This window comes from Castor canadensis, chromosome 2 (assembly GCF_047511655.1).
Source record: "Castor canadensis chromosome 2, mCasCan1.hap1v2, whole genome shotgun sequence".
Lineage (NCBI taxonomy): Eukaryota > Metazoa > Chordata > Mammalia > Rodentia > Castoridae > Castor > Castor canadensis.
This window is the reverse complement of record NC_133387.1, coordinates 142,294,600-142,317,380: the sequence shown is the minus strand read 5'-3', so window position 1 is coordinate 142,317,380 and position 22,781 is coordinate 142,294,600. Positions and strand designations below refer to the sequence as shown.

At 37.9% G+C, this 22,781-nt stretch overlaps 1 protein-coding gene across 4 annotated transcripts in view; it reads left to right on the top strand.

Moving 5' to 3' along the window:
• Positions 1-22,781, top strand: part of Myo5a (myosin VA) — a 203,231-nt gene that overhangs the window by 58,482 nt on the left and 121,968 nt on the right. For 3 of the 4 annotated variants that reach the window (XM_074065965.1, XM_074065963.1, XM_074065966.1), the window contains exons 2-3: positions 3,261-3,305; positions 15,561-15,671. In XM_074065965.1, coding sequence (XP_073922066.1) covers positions 3,261-3,305; positions 15,561-15,671 — 156 coding nt within the window. The remainder of the gene's footprint in view (positions 1-3,260; positions 3,306-15,560; positions 15,672-22,781) is intronic. The other variant, XM_074065964.1, reaches the window with a different exon arrangement.

Here is a 22,781-nt window from a genome sequence, read left to right as displayed (position 1 = left end):
TTTTATTTTTAATGTTCTGCCTTAAGAAAGGCTATAAACTAATTTTTAGAAAAAATTTAAAGAGTACAAATGAAGAAAACAAATCCCAGAGACAAAAATTAGAGATGAGGCTAAGAAAAATGTATATCCTAGTGGTCTGCTTTATTTACTCAATTCTCATATGCACAATTATTCTTTCATAATGCATCTTGTGTCTTTGACTTGATGAATATGACATCCCTTGATTCAGTAAGTAATTATTGGGCACCTATAATAGCTTAGACACTATGTGAACCCTGAGCATTAGTTTTGAGCAAAATTGAAAGGCAGAATTCTTGTCTTCATGGTTTTTATAGTGAAGAAAAAGTACAGCATTATGTAGAAAACATAACAGGTTATGTGCTTAACTTAGTGGAAAGGCCAGGGGAGTTCTTCCAACAACAGATTTTTAAGCTTGAGATGTGATGGATGAGTAGGAAACACTCAGAACTCAAGTAAATGAGGGGCTCCAGGGAGAATAGAAGGCTGAGAGTCTGGGGGTTTGCAGTAGTATGGGCTGCTTAAGCAGTCAAAAGAAAATTTGTGCAGATGGCCCTTGGTCAGAGGGAGAGGGGCTGGGAACTTCTGAAGGCAGCTGCGATTAGTGCAAAGCTCTAGGGAGTTGTGTGAATTCTTCATTCCAAATTATAGAGTTTTAAGCAAGGATGAGACATCATCAGATTTTTCCATTTCAAAAAGATGACTGTGGCTGCTGAATAACGAATGGGGGAGGGAAAGTTTGAGAGAGAGAGAGCTATTTCTAATTTCAGAATGAGTAATGGCTAGGACCTGGGTGGTGGCTGTGGAGATGGGGGGGGGAGGGGGTACTAAATCCAGCTAAATATTGCTGGTAGGATTTACTGATGGATTTGATACAGAGGCAAAGGAGAGGGTAATTCTAAGGTTCACTTTTCTTCCAAGAGCAACTAACTAGAGGTACCTGTCTGTTACTAAGGTAGGGGTGCTTCAGAAAGGACACATCTAAAAGGAGTTGGAACAAGAGTTCTGTTTTGAACTTGATAAATTTAAGATGCCTATGAAACATCTAAGTAGAGATATTAGGTGGTTATTTAGGTCTGGGGATCTGGAGTTCAGTAGAAAGGTCTGGTCTAGAGAAAGGAATTTGGGAAAAGTTGATATTTAACTAATGAGAGTGAATGGGACAACTGTAATATAAAAATAACAATGGTGCTCCCTAATCATCATAATAATACTTTATTAATGAGAGTAGCTAAAGGCTATTGATTGCCTTTTATGTCAAACAACATTCTAAGAATGTACATTACGTGATTAAATCCTTGTGATAACACTCTGTGGTAGGCATTAGTATTTCTCTCATTGTAAATGAAGCACAGGAAAGCCATGTAATTAGTAAGAAACAAACCCCTGATAATCTGGTCCTAAAAGCCTAAATTCCCACCATAAGATTAGAAGAAAAGAGACAGGGTACACAAGGCACAGCTGGCACAGGGAACTGAAGAAGAGCGATCCAAGAGGTAGGAATGAAGCTACATGAGAAGCCAGGCAAATAATATTCTGGTTGGCTCCAGGGTCAGTGGTAAAATGGTGCTGGAAAACAGGTATTCATAGGCAGAGGGTTTACCAGGTTTGGGGACAATGAACGAAAGAGTTGGGTATGGAGAAACCAGCAGCTACTTGGAGTTGTTAGAGGGTTGAGTGGCAGGTCAGGAGAGGGAAGAGATTAGATTGGAGAAGCTGGCAGGGGCAAGGTCATGGAGACCTGTAATGTGCTCCAAGTTAGTAACAGACTGTGATCTCAGCTTAGGAGTGCCTATTCCCAGAGCCAAGGAGTAGCACAAAGGGAGCTACTTGTTGTCAACAGAAGGCAAGTGCATCTTGGTGCTTGCCTGTTATTTGCTAGGCACTGTTTGGAGTACTCTACCTTTGTTTGTCTCATGGAGTGTATGTATTTTTTAGTGTTTAAATTCCATGATTCCTTAAAATTTAATGTGTTGACATTTTATTTAAAGTAAGAAAAATTACTCATGACTTATTTCATCTGTAAGTCATTTACCAGGTGATATTCTATATGGAAGGAAGACATATATGTACATACACATAGAGATAGGCTTATTCATATTTAACATGACTTTTATTTTATACTTTTCTCTAAATTGAGAGCAGGTGTTGAAAATGATAGGAAAGTGTGAGTTTTGCTTAACTGGGCAACTTTGGAAGTTTGGTCTCAATCAGGAGAAAGTGATTCATTGGGATTCTGTCTGTTTTACTCTTTCTTATATATCATAAGCATTTTTGGGGGGGATCGAACTAGGATTTGAACTCAGGATTTTGTACTTGCAAAGCAGGTGCTCTACCACTTGAGCCACACCTCTAGTTCATTTTGCTGTAGTTATTTGGGAGATGGGGGAGTCTCGAACTATTTGCCCAGGTTGGCCTCGAACCATGATCCTCCTGATCTCAGCCTCCCAAGGAGCTAGGATTACAGGCATGAGCTCCCAGTGCCTGGCTAGCACTTTTTCTTTCTTTCTTTTTTTCTTTGAGACAAGGGTTTTCTGAGTAGCCCAGATTAGCTTCCAACTCTCTATCTTCCTACCTTAGCCTCCCAAGTGCTGGGGTTATAGGTATACACCACTATGCCTGGCCGTCCTAAGCATTTTCAAGTCAGAGGTCATGTCATTCTGAGTTTGAATCTTGCTTCTTTCCTTTATTAGCTGAGTGACTTTGGGGAAAAGTTATTTAACTTCTCTCAGAATTTTTGTTGAATGAGGGACTTTTTAAATAATAACAATTACAAAGCATCTTGTGAGAATTAAGTAAAGGAAAGAAAAGTGAGGACACTTCTTCATCTTAAACAAAGCTTTGTCATGAAAATGGTCTGTGTGACTCTTTTCTTTGTTGGTGGTTTGTACTACCTTTGATTATTTTACTTAATTAGAATTTTGTAATATATCCTCAAATACCACTAGCTAATTGTAGATGGAAATAGTAATTTTGCTTGATGTGCACATTAAAGCCACCCTTATGAAGTGAGACCTAGTTCCAAAAATAACCTTTATAGAAATACTAAAGAACTTCAGTGTCTAAAAATATTCTTTCCAAAGCTCTGCCATCTCACATTAAAATTGTAGAGAAATAAAGTTATCTAATTTTTTCAACCTTAATGTGATAAAACATTCATCAGTTTTCAGGTTCCTGTTTTCTTCCTAAATTTAAAATAATCAGACTTGAACGTGATTTACTTTTTTTTTTTTTTGAAACAGACTTCTCCATGTAGCCCAGACTGGCCAGTAGGCATCTGTCCTGCAGTATTCCAACTGGAGAGGACCACAGAATAAGGCTCTGCCAAAGATAAGTCTAGGAGGGCTGGCAGAGTGGATCAAGTGGTAGAGTGCCTGCCTAGTAAGCATAAGGTTATGAGTTCAAACCCAGTACTGCCAATAAATAAATAAACAAGGGTAAGGAGTAACAACAAGAGACTATCTAAAGATGCTAAGGGATAAACAAGTCTTTTATTTATTTTACCAGGTTTGAACTCAGAGCCTCACACTTGTTAGGCAAGTACTGTACCACTTGAGCCACTCCACCAGCCCTTATGTTAAAGGACAAAGGTGTGTGTGGTTGTGGGGGATGGAGAATAGAGGAAAAAAAGGGATGTTTCATTGGTTCTCTGTTCCTAACAGACCTGGCTCTTCTGTCACACCAGAATTTCCTAAATAACTCAGTGGTCCAGTACTGCATGCGTCTTTCTCTATTTCTGGATATTAGAGACCGTTTCAGAAGATTTTTGTGAGGGCTGGGCAAGACCAATAATTCTTTTATTCTGTCTTCTTGGAGGATAATGTCTGAGGCAAAGAACATTTATTTGACAAAAGTTTATTGAGAGATTATTATGGGCAGGTGTTAGGTGCTGAAGAGATAAAGGTGAAAAAGACACAGCCCTTTTCCTAAGAGCTCACAGACTCTGGAGAGGGATGTCATCATATAGTGGAATAAGGATTCTAGCAGAAGATTGAAGTATTAGAGATGTTGAGAATGGAGTGCCAATGGTGAGAAGTAAGGAAAAGCTTCTTGGAGGAGGTGGTTCTGAAGCACAGATGTGAAGAATAAATAGGACTCCACTAGCCGAAAAGGAAAGGGATAGTGTTCAAGATGGAAGATATAGTCAAAGCAAGGGCATAGAGGTGTAAGGCAGCTTGGCACATTCAGTGTACAGCAAGCCCAGAATTTGGCGCGACTGGAGAATAGTAGTGGTGAGTGAAAATGGGGGAAATTAAATATTTAAAAAGATAGTCCTCTGAGGGTTTCAGTAGAACTAGAATTGTTATATTTCTGAATCTAAGTGATGAGTGTTTAGGAGTTCATTTTATCGTCCTTTCATTGGATGGATGTGTATATGTGTTTGAGTGTGTACACACCTGTGTGTTCTCATAAGTATGAGATAGCTCATACTACATTTTTAAATGAAATAACAATTACTAAGAGCGATCATTTGCTACTTTTCCTAGTTTCTTTAATATTTTGTTTCCTTTACTCCAGAAAGCCCATTGTGTGCTTTTAGAGTAGTAATTCCTGAATATTTTACACCAAAAACAAGATAAAGGGGTTATATGAATTACTAAGTAACCATACGGAGTATCCATAACATGCTAGGTTTCAGAGGAGGGGGGTTTGATGATTCAGGATTTTGCTTTTGCTTCGGTTCATAACCCAGAAGAACACTTAGTTTTTATAGTAGGCATGTTAGAATTGGCACACAAAGCAGTCATTTTGCACACTTTCACAGAAGGGTATACAAAATGAACCAAGGCTGACTAGGAGACACTAAGCTGCTTATGATATAATGGAGAAGCTAGGTAAGACATGCAAGTGTGCTATATGAAGAGCAAATGATGTATGGTCGGGATTTAGGGGAGAAGAGAGAATCATGAGGGTCAGATTCCTTGAGTTTCGAAGTTGGTCAGTTCCTTCTGTTAGTGCTGTCAGTTTTATTCCCAAAGCGCCTCAGGCATCAGACACAACTGCTTTTGGTGCCCACACCTCAGAATTCCTTGACTGGCAAAATGCAAGTTAGCAGAACTTCCTGTGCATCATCTGCATTAATCAAGGACCTCTTCAGTGTTGCCACTGTGGTAGGATACAAAAAGAAAGACGACTGGTGCCTCCTTAAGCATGCAGGGAGGGGCACTGAACAGTGTTGGGCTCATCCAAGGTTATGGCGCCAAAGTGCCAAGGTTAAGCTAGATGAGCCAATACTGTTTGATGCCCCTCTCTGGTGCGCACCAGGCCAAGCCTGTCCCCCAAACCTGCTTTCCAGTGTGCTTCCATTAGACTGTGTCAGAATTACCTCATTGCTACCAGGCAGGCTTCTTTAAATTGTCTTGTAGAGTTACAAATGGCTTTTATTTTGCTTGTAAGCTGCTATGCAACTTAAATTTGTGCTACCATGATTTTCTCAGATTTTGACTATTATAGAATTTAGTCCATTGCTTAGCTTGTTCTCATTCTTATTTCTAACCAAGTGGTTCATTTGAATTGTTATATCTTCAATGTGTGCTTACATTTTAATTTTATCTATTTTAAGCTTTTCTCCCTCATTTCTTCATCTCCTACAGTTATTTTTCTCCTTTAATCATACTATGGATCTCGAAAACCAAGCCCTTATTTTTCCCCTCCTACCAGTTCCTACATCATTGTTTTCTCTTTCTTTGTCTACCAGTTCATGCATCTCCCTTCTCCAAGTCTCTGGCTCATCCCCCATCTCAACTACACTGTTATGGCTCCAGGAAAATCCTGAGCTAAGCCTATAGAGTTTGCCTTTGCTGTCTCTCATCCCAGTTTTCTCATCTCTTTTCCTTCCCTTGCTCTATCTTGGTCTTAAGTAAAATCAACATGTATGTGCTGCCTACCAACTGTGCACAAGGAACTTGGTCAGTCTTACAGAGAATTCAAACATGGCTTTGAAGGAGTATGTAGTCTAATGTAGGAGGTAGATAGATCCATACATAACTTCCATAAGGTTGTCAGAAGCATGAGTAAGATATTTGAGGGACTTTCATAAATTAATAAGAGACAAAAACTAGAGTTATGTAGGTAGAAAAAAAGACTGGGGAGCAGAGCAAGAGAGCCTGATTCTTCACTAGCTAACCACCAGAGAGGGTAGGGGAGAAGAAAGAATCATTTTGGATTCAGAGGGGAGTTATATGACAGGAACCCTTCCCTTATCTTACTGGGGGTGTGTCCATTCTGATTGGCCTTGGCCAGGAGTTTCTTTTCCTGGCTTCTTCTATTTCACCAATAAGCCCCTCAGCAGACTTACTGGGTAAGTGTCCACCCTGTTTCTGATTCCTGTCTGTGTCCCATTTCTCACTCTGTGAGAATCTCACTGCTGTGTCCCATTTCTAGGTTTCTCATGTGATCTAGGGGCCTTGGCTTCTTGCCTTCTTTCCCCAGTTCATGATAATGTCCTGTGTGTCCAATGTCCATGTGTCTAGACACAGGACAATACTACAGGGCTGTAGTATTTGCCCTGGTTCCTAGGGTAGAAAGAACAGAGGCAGTGGGAAGAGGCATGACAGCTTGAAATTTCCCTCTATTAAAGCACCTAAGATACATACATAGCCCCAAATCGACCCAATTTAGGGATAGTTATTACTGATCTCATGGGTTAAATTGGAAATGAACCATAGTCAGTGGTGATAATAGACTGGCTTCTGCCCTGTTTCTCCTTAGATACTTTCCCAAGAGATAAAGATAACAAGAGAGATTGGTTATCAGGGTGGTGTTTGATGTTTAAATAGCTTGCCTCTGGTGCAGGTAAAGACCTTAGCCTCCCTTTACTTATCTGTATGTGTTGTTAACACCTCACTCTTAGAAATATAGCCTTTGGCAAAGTACCTACTCATTACAAAATACTTGTAGAAATCTTACACATTGTTCTATGCTTTTCAAAAGTTTCTATGTGTATAACCCCTGAGAGAGACTACTAGCAGAACATTACTGTTGCTGTCATCTCTGTTTTATAATTGCAGGAACTAAAGGCTAAGGCCAATATGCCAGTCCTATGTTAGAACCCACAGCCTACCTATTTCAGTACTCTTTGCTCTGCGAGCTGTTCAGATTAAAAGCTTTTATGATTGGTCATTCTCATTCTCTTTCTAGAGATGACAGGCTTTCAGTCTATTAAAAGTGTATTCCTTTCCTAATAAACTTACTGTCACTTTCACTAAAAAAAGTTTTACGATTCTATAAGAGAAAAAGTAAGGCAATTGGATTTTTCTACCATACTACTTACTGAAAATTGAAGAAGATACCTTTTATTCTGAGGCTCTTTTGACAAATCTAAGCACCATCTGTGTGTCAGATACTGTTCTAAATATCGAATGTAGTGTTGAACAGCACAGAAATGAGCTGATGTTCTAACGAGGGAAGTAAGATAGTAAGTAAACAAACAATAGCATAGCAGCAAGTAATTTCACAGTCAGAAGGCCTCTTAAGAAAACAGAATAGAAAATAATAGTGGTAATTGGGGGTGGCTTTAGACAGATCTGGACAGCTTTCTCTGAAGAGGTTTACAATTGAACTGAAATCTAAAAAATGAGGAGGCAGGCATAAGAAGATCTGGGAGAAGTACGTTGCTGGCAGAGGGAACAGCAGAAGAAAAGGCTCTGGAGACATGATGGATCTGTGTTCCTAAAGTACTAAAATAAGGCCCATGTGGCTCCACCTTAGAGGTAGCAAGAGAGGAAAGGACAGGCCATGAAGGCCCTTCTAGACCATGGCATGCAATTTGGATGCTCCTGTCATGGCCATTTTTCCTACTATTTTAGTGTTAAGATGCCCTTTGTTTTTTAAAATGACGGTGAGGTTAGATCATAGGTTTCTACTAAAACATGCCTCTGAAGCTTGTAAGGAAGGGCCTTTGTTTCCCTTTACTTTTTATTGAAACTGCTATTAACAATTTCTGGTTTTGTTACCATGTTATCTGGTTTTTAATTTTTAGCAAAACTAAAAGTTAACCCTATGTCAGTCCTCAAACATTTAAACAATCTATTACCAAACATGAAATACGGTTGCTTGGAAACTACTGCATTATACCATAGCAGCTTCCCATGAGGAGGGCTTGAAAGTCTTCTTCACTTGTCAGTAGAGAGGTGATGTGATGTAACCCCCTGCACTGCGGCATGCTGAAACACTATTCTTTCAGGTAACATTTCATTAAAATTCTCCGGAGTCTGAGATCATCCCATACTGTCATTTACCCACTTTCCTTTCTCCATGTTTAAGTTCATCATCACATAAGTTGCTCTTATACTGGGGAACGACCTTCTTTTTTTTTTTTTCACTTTTTTTTCTTTTATTATTCATATGTGCATACAAGGCTTGGGTCATTTCTAACCCCTGCCCCCACCCCTTCCCTTACCACCCACTCCGCCCCCTCCCTCTCCCCCGCAACCCTCGATACCCAGCAGAAACTATTTTGCCCTTATCTCTAATTTTGTTGAAGAGAGAGTATAAGCAATAATAGGAAGGAACAAGTGTTCCTGGTTGAGATAAAGATAGCTGTACAGGGAGTTGACTCACATTAATTTCCTGTATGTGTGTGTTGCCTTCTAGGTTAATTCTTTTTGATCTCACCTTTTCTCTAGTACCTGGTCCCCTTTTCCTATTGGCCTCAGCTGCTTTTAAGGTATCTGCTTTAGTTTCTCTGCGTTAAGGGCAACAAATGCTAGCTAATTTTTTAGGTGTCTTACCTATCCTCACCCCTCCCTTGTGTGCTCTCGCTTTTATCATGTGCTCAAAGTCCAATCCCCTTGTTGTGTTTGCCCTTGATCTAATGTCCGCATATGAGGGAGAACATACGATTTTTGGTCTTTTGGGCCAGGCTAACCTCACTCAGAATGATGTTCTCCAATTCCATCCATTTACCAGCGAATTATAACATTTCATTCTTCTTCATGGCTGCATAAAATTCCATTGTGTATAGATACCACATTTTCTTAATCCATTCGTCAGTGGTGGGGCATCTTGGCTGTTTCCATAACTTGGCTATTGTGAATAGTGCCGCAATAAATATGGATGTGCAGGTGCCTCTGGAGTAAAAGTCTTTTGGGTATATCCCCAAGAGTGGTATTGCAGGATCAAATGGTAGATCGATGTCCAGCTTTTTAAGTAGCCTCCAAATTTTTTTCCAGAGTGGTTGTACTAGTCTACATTCCCACCAACAGTGTAAGAGGGTTCCTTTTTTCCCGCATCCTCGCCAACACCTGTTGTTGGTGGTGTTGCTGATGATGGCTATTCTAACAGGGCTGAGGTGGAATCTTAGCGTGGTTTTAATTTGCATTTCCTTTATTGCTAGAGATGGTGAGCATTTTTTCATGTGTTTTGTGGCCATTTGAATTTCTTCTTTTGAGAAAGTTCTGTTTAGTTCACATGCCCATTTCTTTGTTGGTTCATTAGTTTTGGGAGAATTTAGTTTTTTAAGTTCCCTGTATATTCTGGTTATCAGTCCTTTGTCTGATGTATAGTTGGCAAATATTTTCTCCCACTCTGTGGGTGTTCTCTTCAGTTTAGAGACCATTTCTTTTGATGAACAGAAGCTTTTTAGTTTTATGAGGTCCCATTTATCTATGCTATCTCTTAGTTGCTGTGCTGCTGGGTTTCATTGAGAAAGTTCTTACTTATACCTACTAACTCCAGAGTATTTCCTACTCTTTCCTGTATCAACTTTAGAGTTTGTGGTCTGATATTAAGATCCTTGATCCATTTTGAGTTAATATTGGTATAGGGTGATATACATGGATCTAGTTTCAGTCTTTTGCAGACTGCTAACCAGTTTTCCCAGCAGTTTTTGTTGAAGAGGCTGCTATTTCTCCATCGTATATTTTTAGCTCCTTTGTCAAAGATAAGTTGCTTATAGTTGTGTGGCTTCATATCTGGATCCTCTATTCTGTTCCACTGGTCTTCATGTCTGTTTTTGTGCCAGTACCATGCTGTTTTTATCATTATTGCTTTGTAATATAGTTTGAAGTCAGGTATTGTGATACCTCCTGCATTGTTCTTTTGACTGAGTATTGCCTTGGCTATTCGTGGCCTCTTGTGTTTCCATATAAATTTCACAGTAGATTTTTCAATGTCTTTAATGAATGTCATTGGAATTTTGATGGGAATTGCATTAAACATGTAGATTACTTTTGGGAGTATTGACATTTTTACTATGTTGATTCTACCAATCCATGAGCATGGGAGATCTCTCCACTTTCTATAGTCTTCCTCAATCTCTTTCTTCAGAAGTGTATAGTTTTCCTTGTAGAGGTCTTTCACATCTTTTGTTAGGTTTACACCTAGGTATTTGATTTTGTTTGAGGCTATTGTAAATGGAATTGTTTTCATACATTCTTTTTCCGTTTGCTCATTGTTAGTGTATAGAAATGCTAATGATTTTTCTATGTTGATTTTATATCCTGCTGCCTTGCTATAGCTATTGATGATGTCTAGGAGCTTCTGAGTAGAGTTTTTTGGGTCTTTAAGGTATAGAATCATGTCATCTGCAAATAGGGATATTTTGACAGTTTCTTTACCTACTTGTATTCCTTTTATTCCTTCTTCTTGCCTAGTTGCTCTGGCTAGGAATTCCAGTACTATGTTGAATAGGAGTGGAGATAGTGGGCATCCTTGTCTGGTTCCTGATTTTAGAGGGAATGGTTTCAGTTTTTCTCCGTTAAGTATAATGCTGGCTGTAGGTTTGTCATATATAGCTTTTATAATGTTGAGGAACTTTCCTTCTATTCCTAGTTTTCTTAGAGCTTTTATCATGAAATGATGTTGGATCTTATCAAAGGCTTTTTCTGCATCTATTGAGATGATCAAGTGGTTTTTATCTTTGATTCTGTTAATGTGGTTTATTACATTTATTCATTTTTGTATGTTGAACCACCCCTGCATTCCTGGGACGAAGCCTACTTGGTCATGGTGAATGATCTTTTGATGTGTTGTTGAATTCGGTTTGCCATTATTTTACTGAGGATTTTTGCATCAATGTTCATTAAGGAGATTGGCCTATAATTCTCCTTTTTGGAGGTGTCTTTGCCTGGTTTTGGGATAAGTGTAATACTGGCTTCATAAAATGTGTTTGGCAGTTTTCCTTCCCTTTCTATTTCATGGAACAATTTAAGGAGGGTTGGTATCAGTTCTTCTTTAAAGGTCTGATAGAATTCAGCAGAGAATCCATCAGGTCCTGGACTTTTCTTTTTGGGGAGACTCTTGATTGCTGCTTCAATTTCATTTTGTGTTATAGATCTATTCAGGTGATTAATTTCCTCTTGGTTCAGTTTTGGATGATCATATGTATCTAGAAATCTGTCCATTTCTTTAAGATTTTCAAATTTTTTTGAATATAGGTTCTCAAAGTAGTCTCTGATGATTTCCTGGATTTCAATAGTGTTTGTTGTTATCTCCCCTTTTGCATTCCTGATTCTACTAATTTGGGTTTTTTCTCTCCTCATTTTAGTCAGGTTTGCCAGGGGTCTATCGATCTTGTTTATTTTTTCAAAGAACCAACTTTTTGTTTCATTAATTCTTTGTATGGTTTTTTTTGGTTTCTATTTCGTTGATTTCAGCTCTTATTTTTATTATTTCTCTCCTTCTATTTGTTTTGGGATTTGCTTGTTCTTGTTTTTCTAGGAGTTTGAGATGTATCATTAGGTCATTGATTTGGGATCTTTTAGTCTTTTTAATATATGCACTCATGGCTATAAACTTTCCTCAGGACTGCCTTAGCTGTGTCCCATAGGTTCTGGTAGGTTGTGTTTTCATTTTCATTGACTTCCAGGAACTTTTTAATTTCCTCTTTTATTTCTCAATGATCCACTGTTCATTAAGTAATGAGTTATTTAATTTCCAGCTGTTTACATGTTTTTTGTCTTTACTTTTGTTGTTGAGTTCTACTTTTACTGCATTGTGATCAGATAGTATGCACGGTATAATTTCTGTTTTGTTATATTTGCTGAGACTTGCTTTGTGCCCTAGGATATGATCTGTTTTGGAGAAGGTTCCATGGGCTGCTGAGAAGAATGTATATTGTGTAGAAGTTGGATGAAATGTTCTGTAGACATTAACTAGGTCCATTTGATCTATTGTATATTTTAGATCTAGGATTTCTTTATTGATATTTTCGTTTGGATGACCTATCTATTGATGATAACGGGGTGTTAAAGTCTCCCACAACCACTGTGTTGGCGTTAATATATGCTTTTAGGTCTTTCAGGGTATGTTTGATGAAATTGGGTGTGTTGACATTGAGTGCATACAAGTTGATGATTATTATTTCCTTTTGGTCTATTTCCCCTTTTATTAGTATGAAATGTCCTTCTTTATCTCATTTGATCAATGTAAGTTTGAAGTCTACTTTGTCAGAGATAAGTATTGCTACTCCTGCCTGTTTTCAGGGTCCATTGGCTTGGTATATCTTCTTCCAGCCTTTTATCCTAAGCCTATGCTTATTTCTTTTGGTGAGATGGGTCTCTTGTAAGCAACAAATTGTTGGATCTTCCCTTTTAATCCATTTCGTCAAGCGGTGCCTTTTGATGGGTGAATTAAGTCCATTAACATTAAGCGTTAGTACTGATAGGTATGTGGTGATTCCTGTCATTTAGTTGTCTTAGTTGTTTGAAGGTTTGATTGTGTGTACCTAAGCTGAAGTTACTCTCTACTGTCTTGCTTTTTCTTCTGTGGTTTGGTGCTGCCTGTCTTTTCATGGTTAAGTTGGGTTTCACTTTCTGTGTGCAGAATCCGTTGAAGAATCCTTTATAGTGGTGGCTTTGTGGTCACATATTATTTTAGTTTCTGCTTCTCATGGAAGACTTTTATTGCTTCATGTATTTTGAATGATAGTTTTGCTGGGTAGAGTATCCTGGGGTTGAAGTTATTTTCATTCAGTGCCCGGAAGATCTCACCCCATGCTCCTCTTGCTTTTAATGTTTCTGTTGAGATGTCTGCTGTTATTTTGATGGGTTTACCTTTGTATGTTACTTGTTTTTTCTCTCTTACAGCCTTCAATATTCTTTCCCTAGTTTCTGAACTTGTTGTTTTAATGATGATATGTTGTGGGGTAGTTCTTTGATCTGGTCTGTTTGGTGTCCTGGAGGCCTCTTGCATCTGTATGGGAATATCTGTCTCTAGATTTGGGAATTTTTCCATTATTATTTTGTTGAATATATTACACATTCCCTTCACTTGCACCTCTTCTCCTTCTTCAATGCCTATGATTCTCAAGTTTGGTCTTTTGATGGAGTCAGTGAGTTCTTTCATTTTCTTTTCACAGGTCTTGAGTTGTTTAATTAATAGTTCTTCGGTTTTTCCTTTAATTACCATTTCATCTTCAAGTTCTGAGATTCTGTCTTCTGTTTGTTCTATTCTGCTGGATTGGCCTTCTGTTTTGTTTTGCAGTTCTGTTTCGTTCTTTTTTCTGAGGTTTTCCATATCCTGGGTGGTTTCCTCTTTTATGTTGTCTATTTTTGTCCTGAGTTCATTTATCCATTTATTCATCGTGTTCTTTCTTTCACTTTGGTGTTTATACAGTGCTTCTATGGTTTCTTTTATTTCTTCTTTTGCTTTTTCAAATTCTCTATTTTTGTTGTCTTGGAATTTCTTGAGTGTCTCCTGTACATTTTGGTTGACCCAGTATCATCTCTATAAAATTCTCATTGAGTACCTGTAGTATGTCTTCTTTTAAATTATTCTTGTGGGCTTCATTGGGTCCTTTGGCATAGTTTATCTTCATTTTGTTGGAGTCTGGATCTGAGTACCTGTTTTCTTCATTCCCCTCTGGTTCCTGTACTAATTTTTTTGCTGTGGGGAAACTGGTTTCCCTGTTTTTTCTGTCTTCCCGTCATTGTCTTTGGTGTTGTTACTGTCCCTGTACTATGTGCAATTAAGTATTTTCTAGCTTGTAATAATAACAATGGTGATATTTAGAATGGAAGGGTGAGCGGAGATGGAAAGCAAGAAGTTAAAGAAAAGGGAAAAACAAATAAACAGACAAGAAGGAGAAAACAGAAGAAGGAATCAGACAAGAAAGTTTCAAAGGTATAAACAGGGAATGTTAGTGTACTAATCGACAGTAAGCTTGTCCGCGTCTTCCCAAGCTGTTTGGGCGTGGGCGACTGGCGGCCCCGGGGGCCTTCCTTGTTTCTCCATTTAACGTGAAGTGGAGATTCTCTGTGCCGGCTGGAGGTGTGGAGGGGTCAAAGTTTTGCCTCTTCTGGGTGGTTTTGCCTTCACAGGAGAGTGGGGACTCGTGGGAATGACCTTCTTAAAAGTCCACTCTTCTTCAAAGATCATGGAACTTCTTTGTGGTCAGTACTTGAATACCCATCACACACAATCATCAGAAAGTAGTCCTGTAATGAAACATACTTAAATCCAAATGTTCCTTAAGTTTAATTCCCAAGTAAATCAGCACACTTGTCATTTAAAAATAAAATATAGAAGTGAATTTACATGAAATGTTGTACCGTCAGATGTAATCTGTTCACAAAACTAGGCATTAGGGCTTACCTGTATGTACGTTTTACAGGGAGATTCCTTCCTGGAGAGTCTAAGCAGACATAAAATGCTTTTTGATGTGGTGTTTGTAGGATTCATCTATGTTAATATCTTTTGTTGTTTTTCTTAAAATTGACCGTGGCCTAAATCCAGAAAGCATCTACTTGAGGCTAACAGTTTGCTGCTTTAGGAACCCTCATCATTATCATGAATTTTCATGGCATTGAGGCTATGGGAACAAAATGTGTTGCTGGCCAGACACACCTTTTTCCTTTTCTTCTTTTTAACCATTTTTCACAAATAATGACAGCAAAATTCTAAACAATTGTGTTTCTTCAAATTATTTAGTTAGTTGCAGAACTTTCCTCAAAGAAAATTGCAGGTTCCTTGTCTGTAAAACATGTGGCTCTAAGCCACAAACTTACTCCTCTTCTTTCTACCATATTGGGTCCTGAGGGATAGCCAGGAAGTCACCAGGATTTACAGATGATGAAAACCACCACAAAAGATTCACATTGTAACCATGCCACGAAAAGAAGGCTATGCTGCTGAAACCAGCAGAACCACCACACCAGAACTTCAAAAATAGATAATATATGTAAATTTCTACCTAAAATTACATGTGCAATTTTTATAAATGTAACTTTATAAAACAAACCCAAGTTTTAATTTTAGCTATTTTTCCAGAACACATTTTTATATAATTTGAGGATGGTGGTGCTACTGGTGCCAGTGCTGGCTAACTTTTCTGTTACTAATTTAAAAAGTAAATTTCACTGCAAGGGCAGGTGGTACGTACATATAATCCCAGCACTTGAGGCAGAGGCAGGAAGATTGTGTGTTCAAGTCCAGCCTGGGCTACCTAGTGAAACCCTGTCTCAAAACAAACAAACAAACAAATAAAAATTTTATATTTGCTCAGGTTCCCTTGTTTTTTTTTAATAAATTTTGGTATGCTTTATATAAATTATAAAGTGATTGATTTGCTAGTTTAAAATTGTTTCATTTTTCTCTTCTAGTTTGCCAGGGTTTGGATACCTGATCCGGAGGAAGTCTGGAAGTCAGCAGAGTTGCTCAAGGATTATAAGCCTGGAGATCAAGTCCTCCTGCTTCACCTGGAGGAAGGAAAGGTAAGAATTTCTCTTTCATTTGTTGTCAATGGCCTGAGGTGAAAGGGTTCAAAGATGTAAGAGTAATGTGATTTACTTATTCCCACTTGGAAGCTAAATTCTGAACTAATTACTATTCTTATTTACTAAATGACTAAAAATGACAGACGGATTATTCTAATAGAGTTATCAGTGGTATAGGTTAGTGAAAACAACATACTTTAAAACCGCATTACGTTGGCCTACGAATTTACTATGATTATTGGCTATAGATTCATATCTAGCCCTCTGAAGATATGCCTGTTTAGCCATGTTTAATATGCTTATGTTTAGGCTAAAATGTTTATGCTTACACTAGCATCGAACCTATTTCATTTTAACTAAAAACACATTGTCTAACGTGCCAGTCTAAGAGTTGATATTTACTGCACCCAATCACTTGAGAAATACTTAATAAGAAGCTTTTACTTATGAACCACTTCTGGTCACCAAAAGAGCTTAAAACCAGTTGTGTCTCTCTACCTTGGACATTTACCATGTGTATGAATTCATCTTCATTCTATTGTTTCTAGTCTCTCCACTGCATTTGACAGGTGGTGTCATACTCTTTTCTTAAAAACCTTTGTGACATTAATTTCCTTTAAAGAATTTATAGTCTAAATTGAGAGTGGTGACTGTAATCCCAGCGCTCAGGAGGCTGAGGTGGGAGGATCATAAGTTTGAGGCCAGCCTGGGCTACATAATGAGACTTCGTCCTAAATAAACAAGACAAACAGAAAAGGTAAAACAAGAAAAAATGACTTATAGAGAAACTGGATATAAATATATGAGAAATTAAATAATTAGAGATAGAGTAGTACAACCTGGAATATGAAGATGTCAGAAGGTGAGTATTTGATTACCTGCCAAATGAGTAACTATCCTAACAGTTGGCATGTGTTGAGTGCTTTGTGGGTGCCAGGCATGATTCTAACTGCTTTATGTACAACTCCTCATTTAATCTTCACAACACTAGAAAGTAGGGCTAATATTATTACCATTTTACAGATGAGAAAACTGAAGTGATTTGCTCAGAGTTACTAAGGAATGAAGTATGATTTGAAGCCAGGAGATTTGTCTTCATGGTCTATGCTAAGTATTTAGGACTTTAGAATTACAATGGAGGAAAATATTATTATGGGCTACTTTGTCAGGAAGACTTCATGGAGGTGGAAGGATTTTGGCTGGGTCTTCAAACCTGTATAGAATTTTAATGTTTTGCTTTATTTTGTTTTTTGCTGCTGCTGTTTTGTTTGTTTTTGGGCTTTTTAAATTTATTTTTTATTAGGATGTATTCATTGTATAGGGGGATTCATTGTGACAATTCCGTATAGCCTTACATTGGTTAGATTGCCCCTGCCATCTCTCCCTCCCTGTCCTGCTTAAAGCAATTGCAGGAAGTTTCATCATTCCTTTTCGAAACCCATCAACCATATTCCATCACTTTCATCTCCTCCATTCACCCTTCCACAATTACCCCCCTCCCACTGTACCTATTTTACAGTCCTAGTTTTCATTTTTTATTTCAATGTCAATGTTCAAAGGGGTTTCTCCATGTATCCCAGCTGTGACTATACTGTACTTTGGTCAGTTCAGTACCCTCTGTTACTCTTCCTTGCCTATTCTCTCTTATCCCCTATTATTCAACAGCTTTCAGTACATATCTTTATATCCTCTGCCTGCACAGATGTAATGTATTTCGATATTGTTGACTATTGTTTTCTTTTCCTTTCCCTCCTCCCCCAAATTCCATAGAGTTGTTCTACTATTACAAACATGTTCTACATCTAAATTTGTATATGATCATGTTTGTTTTGGTGTATATGTTTATCTCTTGGATTATCTTCCACATGCAGCCTTTGTCTTTCTGAACCTGGCTTACTTCATTTAACATGACACTCTCCGATTGCTTCCATTTACCTTCAAACCACATGGTGTCATTCTTCCTTATGACTGAATAAAACTCCATTGTGTGTGTGTATATGTATCACAGTTTCTTGATGTATTCATCAGGTGTAGGGCATCTGGATTGTTTCCATGTGAACAGTGCTGCGATAAACATCGATGTACAAGTTTATCTATTGTATCCTGACTTACTTACTTTGGATATATGTCCAGGAATCATATGGCAGTTCTAGTTTTAGCTTTCTGAGGAATCTCCATACTACATTTCCACCAACAGTGTTTAAGAGCTCCTGTTTCACCACATCCTCACCAACATTTGTTGTTATTTTTGCTCTTGAAGATGGCCATTCTAACTGGAGGTGAGATGAAATCTTAGTGTGGTTTTGATTTGCATTTCTTTTATGGCTGGTGAAGTTGAGCACTTCTTCATGTATTTATTGGCCATTTGTACCTCTTCCTTTTGAGAATTGCCTATTCAATTCATGTGCCCATTTATTCATTGAGTTGTTGATTCTTTAGGAGTTGAGTTTTTGAGCTCCTTAAAGATTCTGGTTATTAGTTCCTTATCAGATAAATAGTTGGCAAAGATATTTTCCCATTCTGTATGAAGTCTTTTAAGTTTAGTAACTGTTTCTTTAGCTATGCAGATGCTTCTCAGTTTGATGTAGTTCCCATTTGTTCATTCTATCACTTAGTTGCTGAGCCATTGCAGTTCTATTTAGGAAGTCATTGTATATGCCTATATGTTCCAGTGTATTTCCTACTGCTTCCTGTAGTTGTTTCAGAGTTTCAGGGCTTTTTCAGTTTTTTTAAAGACAGGATTTTGCTGTTTTTCCCAGGCTGGTTTCAAACTCTTGAGCTCAGCTTCCAAAGCAGCTGGAATTACAGGTCTGCCCCATCACATTAGACTTAAAAGCTGGATAGCATTTGGACTGACAAAGAGAAGGGTAGATAGACTGTGAGGGGTGGAAAATATTGTGGAGATAGTGAATATAAATTGGAGTGGAGATTTAGAAAGGTGTGTGTTTGGTTCAGTAAATACATATTAATGTACCTGCTACTGTGTACTATGTTAAACAGCAAAAGGATGATCTCTGACATCACTGTAATGCAAAAGATAAACATATTTACAAATAGTGTGGCACATCACATAATAAAATAAAAATATAAATTAGAATCAAAAGTAGATTAGAAGAATGAGTGGTCAGAGGGGCTGATGAGGAGTCAGTTGGACACTATTTGAAGAATGAATGGACAAGAGGCAAGACATTTCAGACACATAGTAATGTGTGTTTGGGGAACTTTGCAATTTCTGTGTTGTTGGGATGTGAACTGAGAGGACTGGACTAGAAAGGGTGGAGCAGAAGGCAGATCACAGGTAACCAGCATGTTTGCTAAAACTCCAACTTCACTGGTATGCTATGGGGAGTAATTATAGTGTTTTAAAAAACAATGGTGCTGGTTTGAGTATTAGAGAGGAGTCATTGGCAGCATGGAGGATGGATTTCAGAAGAGCAAAACTGAGGCAAGACAGACTGAGAAGAAGGCGGGGAAGAATTAGGACAGTTTAAGGAGGCCTAGAATGTCAAACTAAGGAATTAACTTATTGAACATTTATTGGTCTTCTCTTTATTAGGTGCAGTATTAGATACTTCAGGCTATATTTTCACATGTTAGTTTTGACAGCAACCCTGAGTTGATAGGTGATATTTTCACTATTTTCCAAATAAGGAAGCCAAGGCTCAGAGACATCAAATGGTTTTGCTTGAGGTCACAGAGCCAGAAGTGGCTTTTGGAATTTAATGTGAGATTTGAACATAAAATTTATTTATTCTAAGGCAAGTGCAACTTCCATTTGATCACAGTGGATTTCTGCTAACATTTTTTCTTTTGCTGTTTTGTTTTATTTGATAGACAAAAGGTCTCTCTGTGTAGCCTAGGTTTGGCCTCAAACTCATGAACTTTCTGGCTCAGCCTCCCGACTACTGGGGTTACAGGTGTGTGCCACTGTGTCCAACAATGATGATTTCTGTAGGTGGTTTAGCAGTGGATGATTTCAGTATAGATAGCTATCCTTAGGGTTTTTAATTCTTTATTTTGAAATAGCTTTAGACTTACAGAAGAGTTGCAAATTCTTTCCCATGTGTCTTTCACCCAGCTTCCCTTAATTTTGATCCCTTTCATAACTAACATACAAGAATCAAAACATTGGTGTACAACTATTACTGATTTTATTTAGAGTTCACTAGTTTTTTTACTAATGCCTTTGTTTGGTTGTTTCAACCTTGAGTCCCACATTGCACTTTAACTATCATGTCTCATTAGTTGCCTCCCATTTGTGACAGTTCCTCAGTCTTTCCTTGTCTTTCATAAATTTGGAACTTTTGAAGAGTACCTGTCAGGTGTTATACAGAGTGTCCCATTATGCTGTTTCCCCATGATTAGAATAAGGGTATTAAATTTTGGAAGGAGTAACATAGAAGTGATGTGAACTTCTCAGTGCATTATATCAGTGTCTGTGATATCTATATGTCTTGTTACTGGTTGGCAGCCGTGATCACTTAGTTAAAGTGATGTCCCCCATGTTATCCACTGTACAGTTACTATTTTTCCCTTTGTAACTACTATCACTGTTTCATGGGAGATACTTGGATGTGCACTAAGTAACACCGTGCTGTTCCAAAGGTGATTCTCCATTCCCTTCCTTTCTTCCACATTTATTAATTGGGATTCTTCGATTATCTCTTCTCTCCATTTGTTTATTAATGCAGTAACTTATTTATGTCATTATAAGATCGTGGATATTTACTATATTGTTCATTGTTATCATTCATTTTATTATTCAGATTCTCATGCATTGGCCATTGAGAGCTCTCTTAGATTGTTTCCTTTACCTTTTTACATGCCCTCATCCGTTGTAGTTATTTATTTATTTTAAGAGTTTGTTTACTTTCTCATACTACAAGATACTTGAGACCCTGAGTTTAATATGCAGCATCATTTAGCAAACAAATCTGGGCACTGGGTGTGCTCATTTTTATTGGGATAACACTACTTATAGGATTCTTTGCAGGCAGAGATAGGAGATAGATAGATGGATAGATAGATAGATATGTATTTATACTATCCTAATGTTTATATACTTATCTATACTTATTTTTATATGTGTACATATGTGTGTGTCTGTGTGTGTGTGTATAGGCAATGAGTTCATAGTAATCTTTGATTTCTCTAATCCAACATTGCAGGATTAATTCTATTATTCTACCCTTGCTATTTATAAATCCTTTTCTTGGCTTTCATTATCTATTATATATTTACTTATATGTTATACATATAAAGTTATTTAAGAATTGGTAATCCATACCCCTATAAGAAACAAATTTATGAGAGTACAGTGCCTATGTTTAATTTACTAGCTGTTAATTTTTATCCAGAAATAGAATGATATGCATGCTTTAAAAAAGCAAGTCTTATAGGAGACAAGCAAGAGATGAATAGACATTACAAATCTCACCAACTCTCCAGGGATCATTTTCCTTTTAGGAACTGTGGTCTCTTGGGGTCCTAGAATAAAACAGAGAAAATGTGGTCTTTGCAGCATTAGAAAAGTGCATTTATTTGATAATGTCCAATGATTTCGGAGAAGCAGGTTACATCCGTTTGACACCTAATTCCAAGCAGGAAATTTTTGTACCAATGTACAGATGACTTTCCTCCCCATAACAATGTCTTCTTTACTACCTCAATTTCAGTTCCTTCACACATTGACCGTATATCAACCCAGTGCTCTAATGAATACTAAGAAGAACATTCTGGCTCGTTCTTCTGCTATTCTGCAGACATATGGCTAACACCCAGTGATGAGTTACACTGCCAATTAAGCCGGGAAGATTATGGACATTTCTCTTTTTTGTTTTGGATGGGGGGAAGCACTAGGGCTTGAATGCAGGACTTTGCACTTGGGAGGCAAGTGCTCTACCACTTGAGCCATGCCACCAACACTTGGACATTTCTAAATATTCCACATCCCATGGGGCTCACCATTCTGTATTTCCATGTTATTGGTAGATAAGCATTGTAGATAAGCAGAAAAGAGTATGTAGCTAGAATTAAAGTACTCCTCTGGGGACAGTAAAGGAACAGGGACTTGTGTATTGACAGGGCCATTGCAAGGACTAGTCAGCCATGGCAAAAGACATTATACCCCAATTAACAGGAGGCAAAAGCCAAGGGGCAGATTGTAGATTTTTTCTCTCCTTTACCAAAATCCATTCATGCCTGATTTGAATATTGACCTCAGTATTTATCTATAGTATTGAAATTAATGGTCCTTCTCTACAATTAACTTTTAATTTTTTTGATGGTACTGTGGATTGAACTCAGGACCTTGTGCATGCTAGCACACACTGTATCACTTAAGCCATTCCTCAAATCCCCTCTCTACAATTGAATTGAATGTTTTTCCTTTTTACTTGTCCTATGCTTTTAATATTTAACTGAGTGACAATTTCCGTGGTTGGCTCTGTCATAAAGTCATAATCATATGATTTTTTAAATGCGTAGTAGTTCTCAATATTTGGGATCAGGCACCTCATTAAAATCTAATGAGAACTAAGAACTGTCTTTCCCAAAAAAGTTTACATATGTGTACACACAGACACACGAATTGTTGCATCTGATTGTTGATCTCGTTTCACTGGATTCTTGGGCCTCTCATGGCTTGGGAGTCCTTGAGGACTTACAACATACCAAGCATTGCAAGCAAGAAATTTAGGTTAAATTATGTACACAAAACCACCTAAAAAGCAAGTACCAGTATTATAAGGGATTGGACCAGATCAACCTGATCCTAGAGCTAAGCTCTTGACCTGTCTACTATTGTCTGTTACTTCTCATAGGTAAAGTGAAGGGGGAAGAAAAGTCATTTGATGATGGCAAACTTCTGGTTGAGAAGGTCTAGACTCTGACTTCTCCATCTATATTTAAGACAATCTTTTTTGGCAGTCCTGGAGTTTGAACTCAGGGCCTTGTGTTTACTAGGCAGGTGCTCTTCCACTTGAGCTACACCCCCAGCCCTCTTTGCTTTCATTGTTTTTGAGATAGAGTCTTGCATTTACGCCTGGTCCAGGCTGGCCTGGACCATGACCCTCCTATTTGTGCTTCCAACATAGCTGGTATGACAGG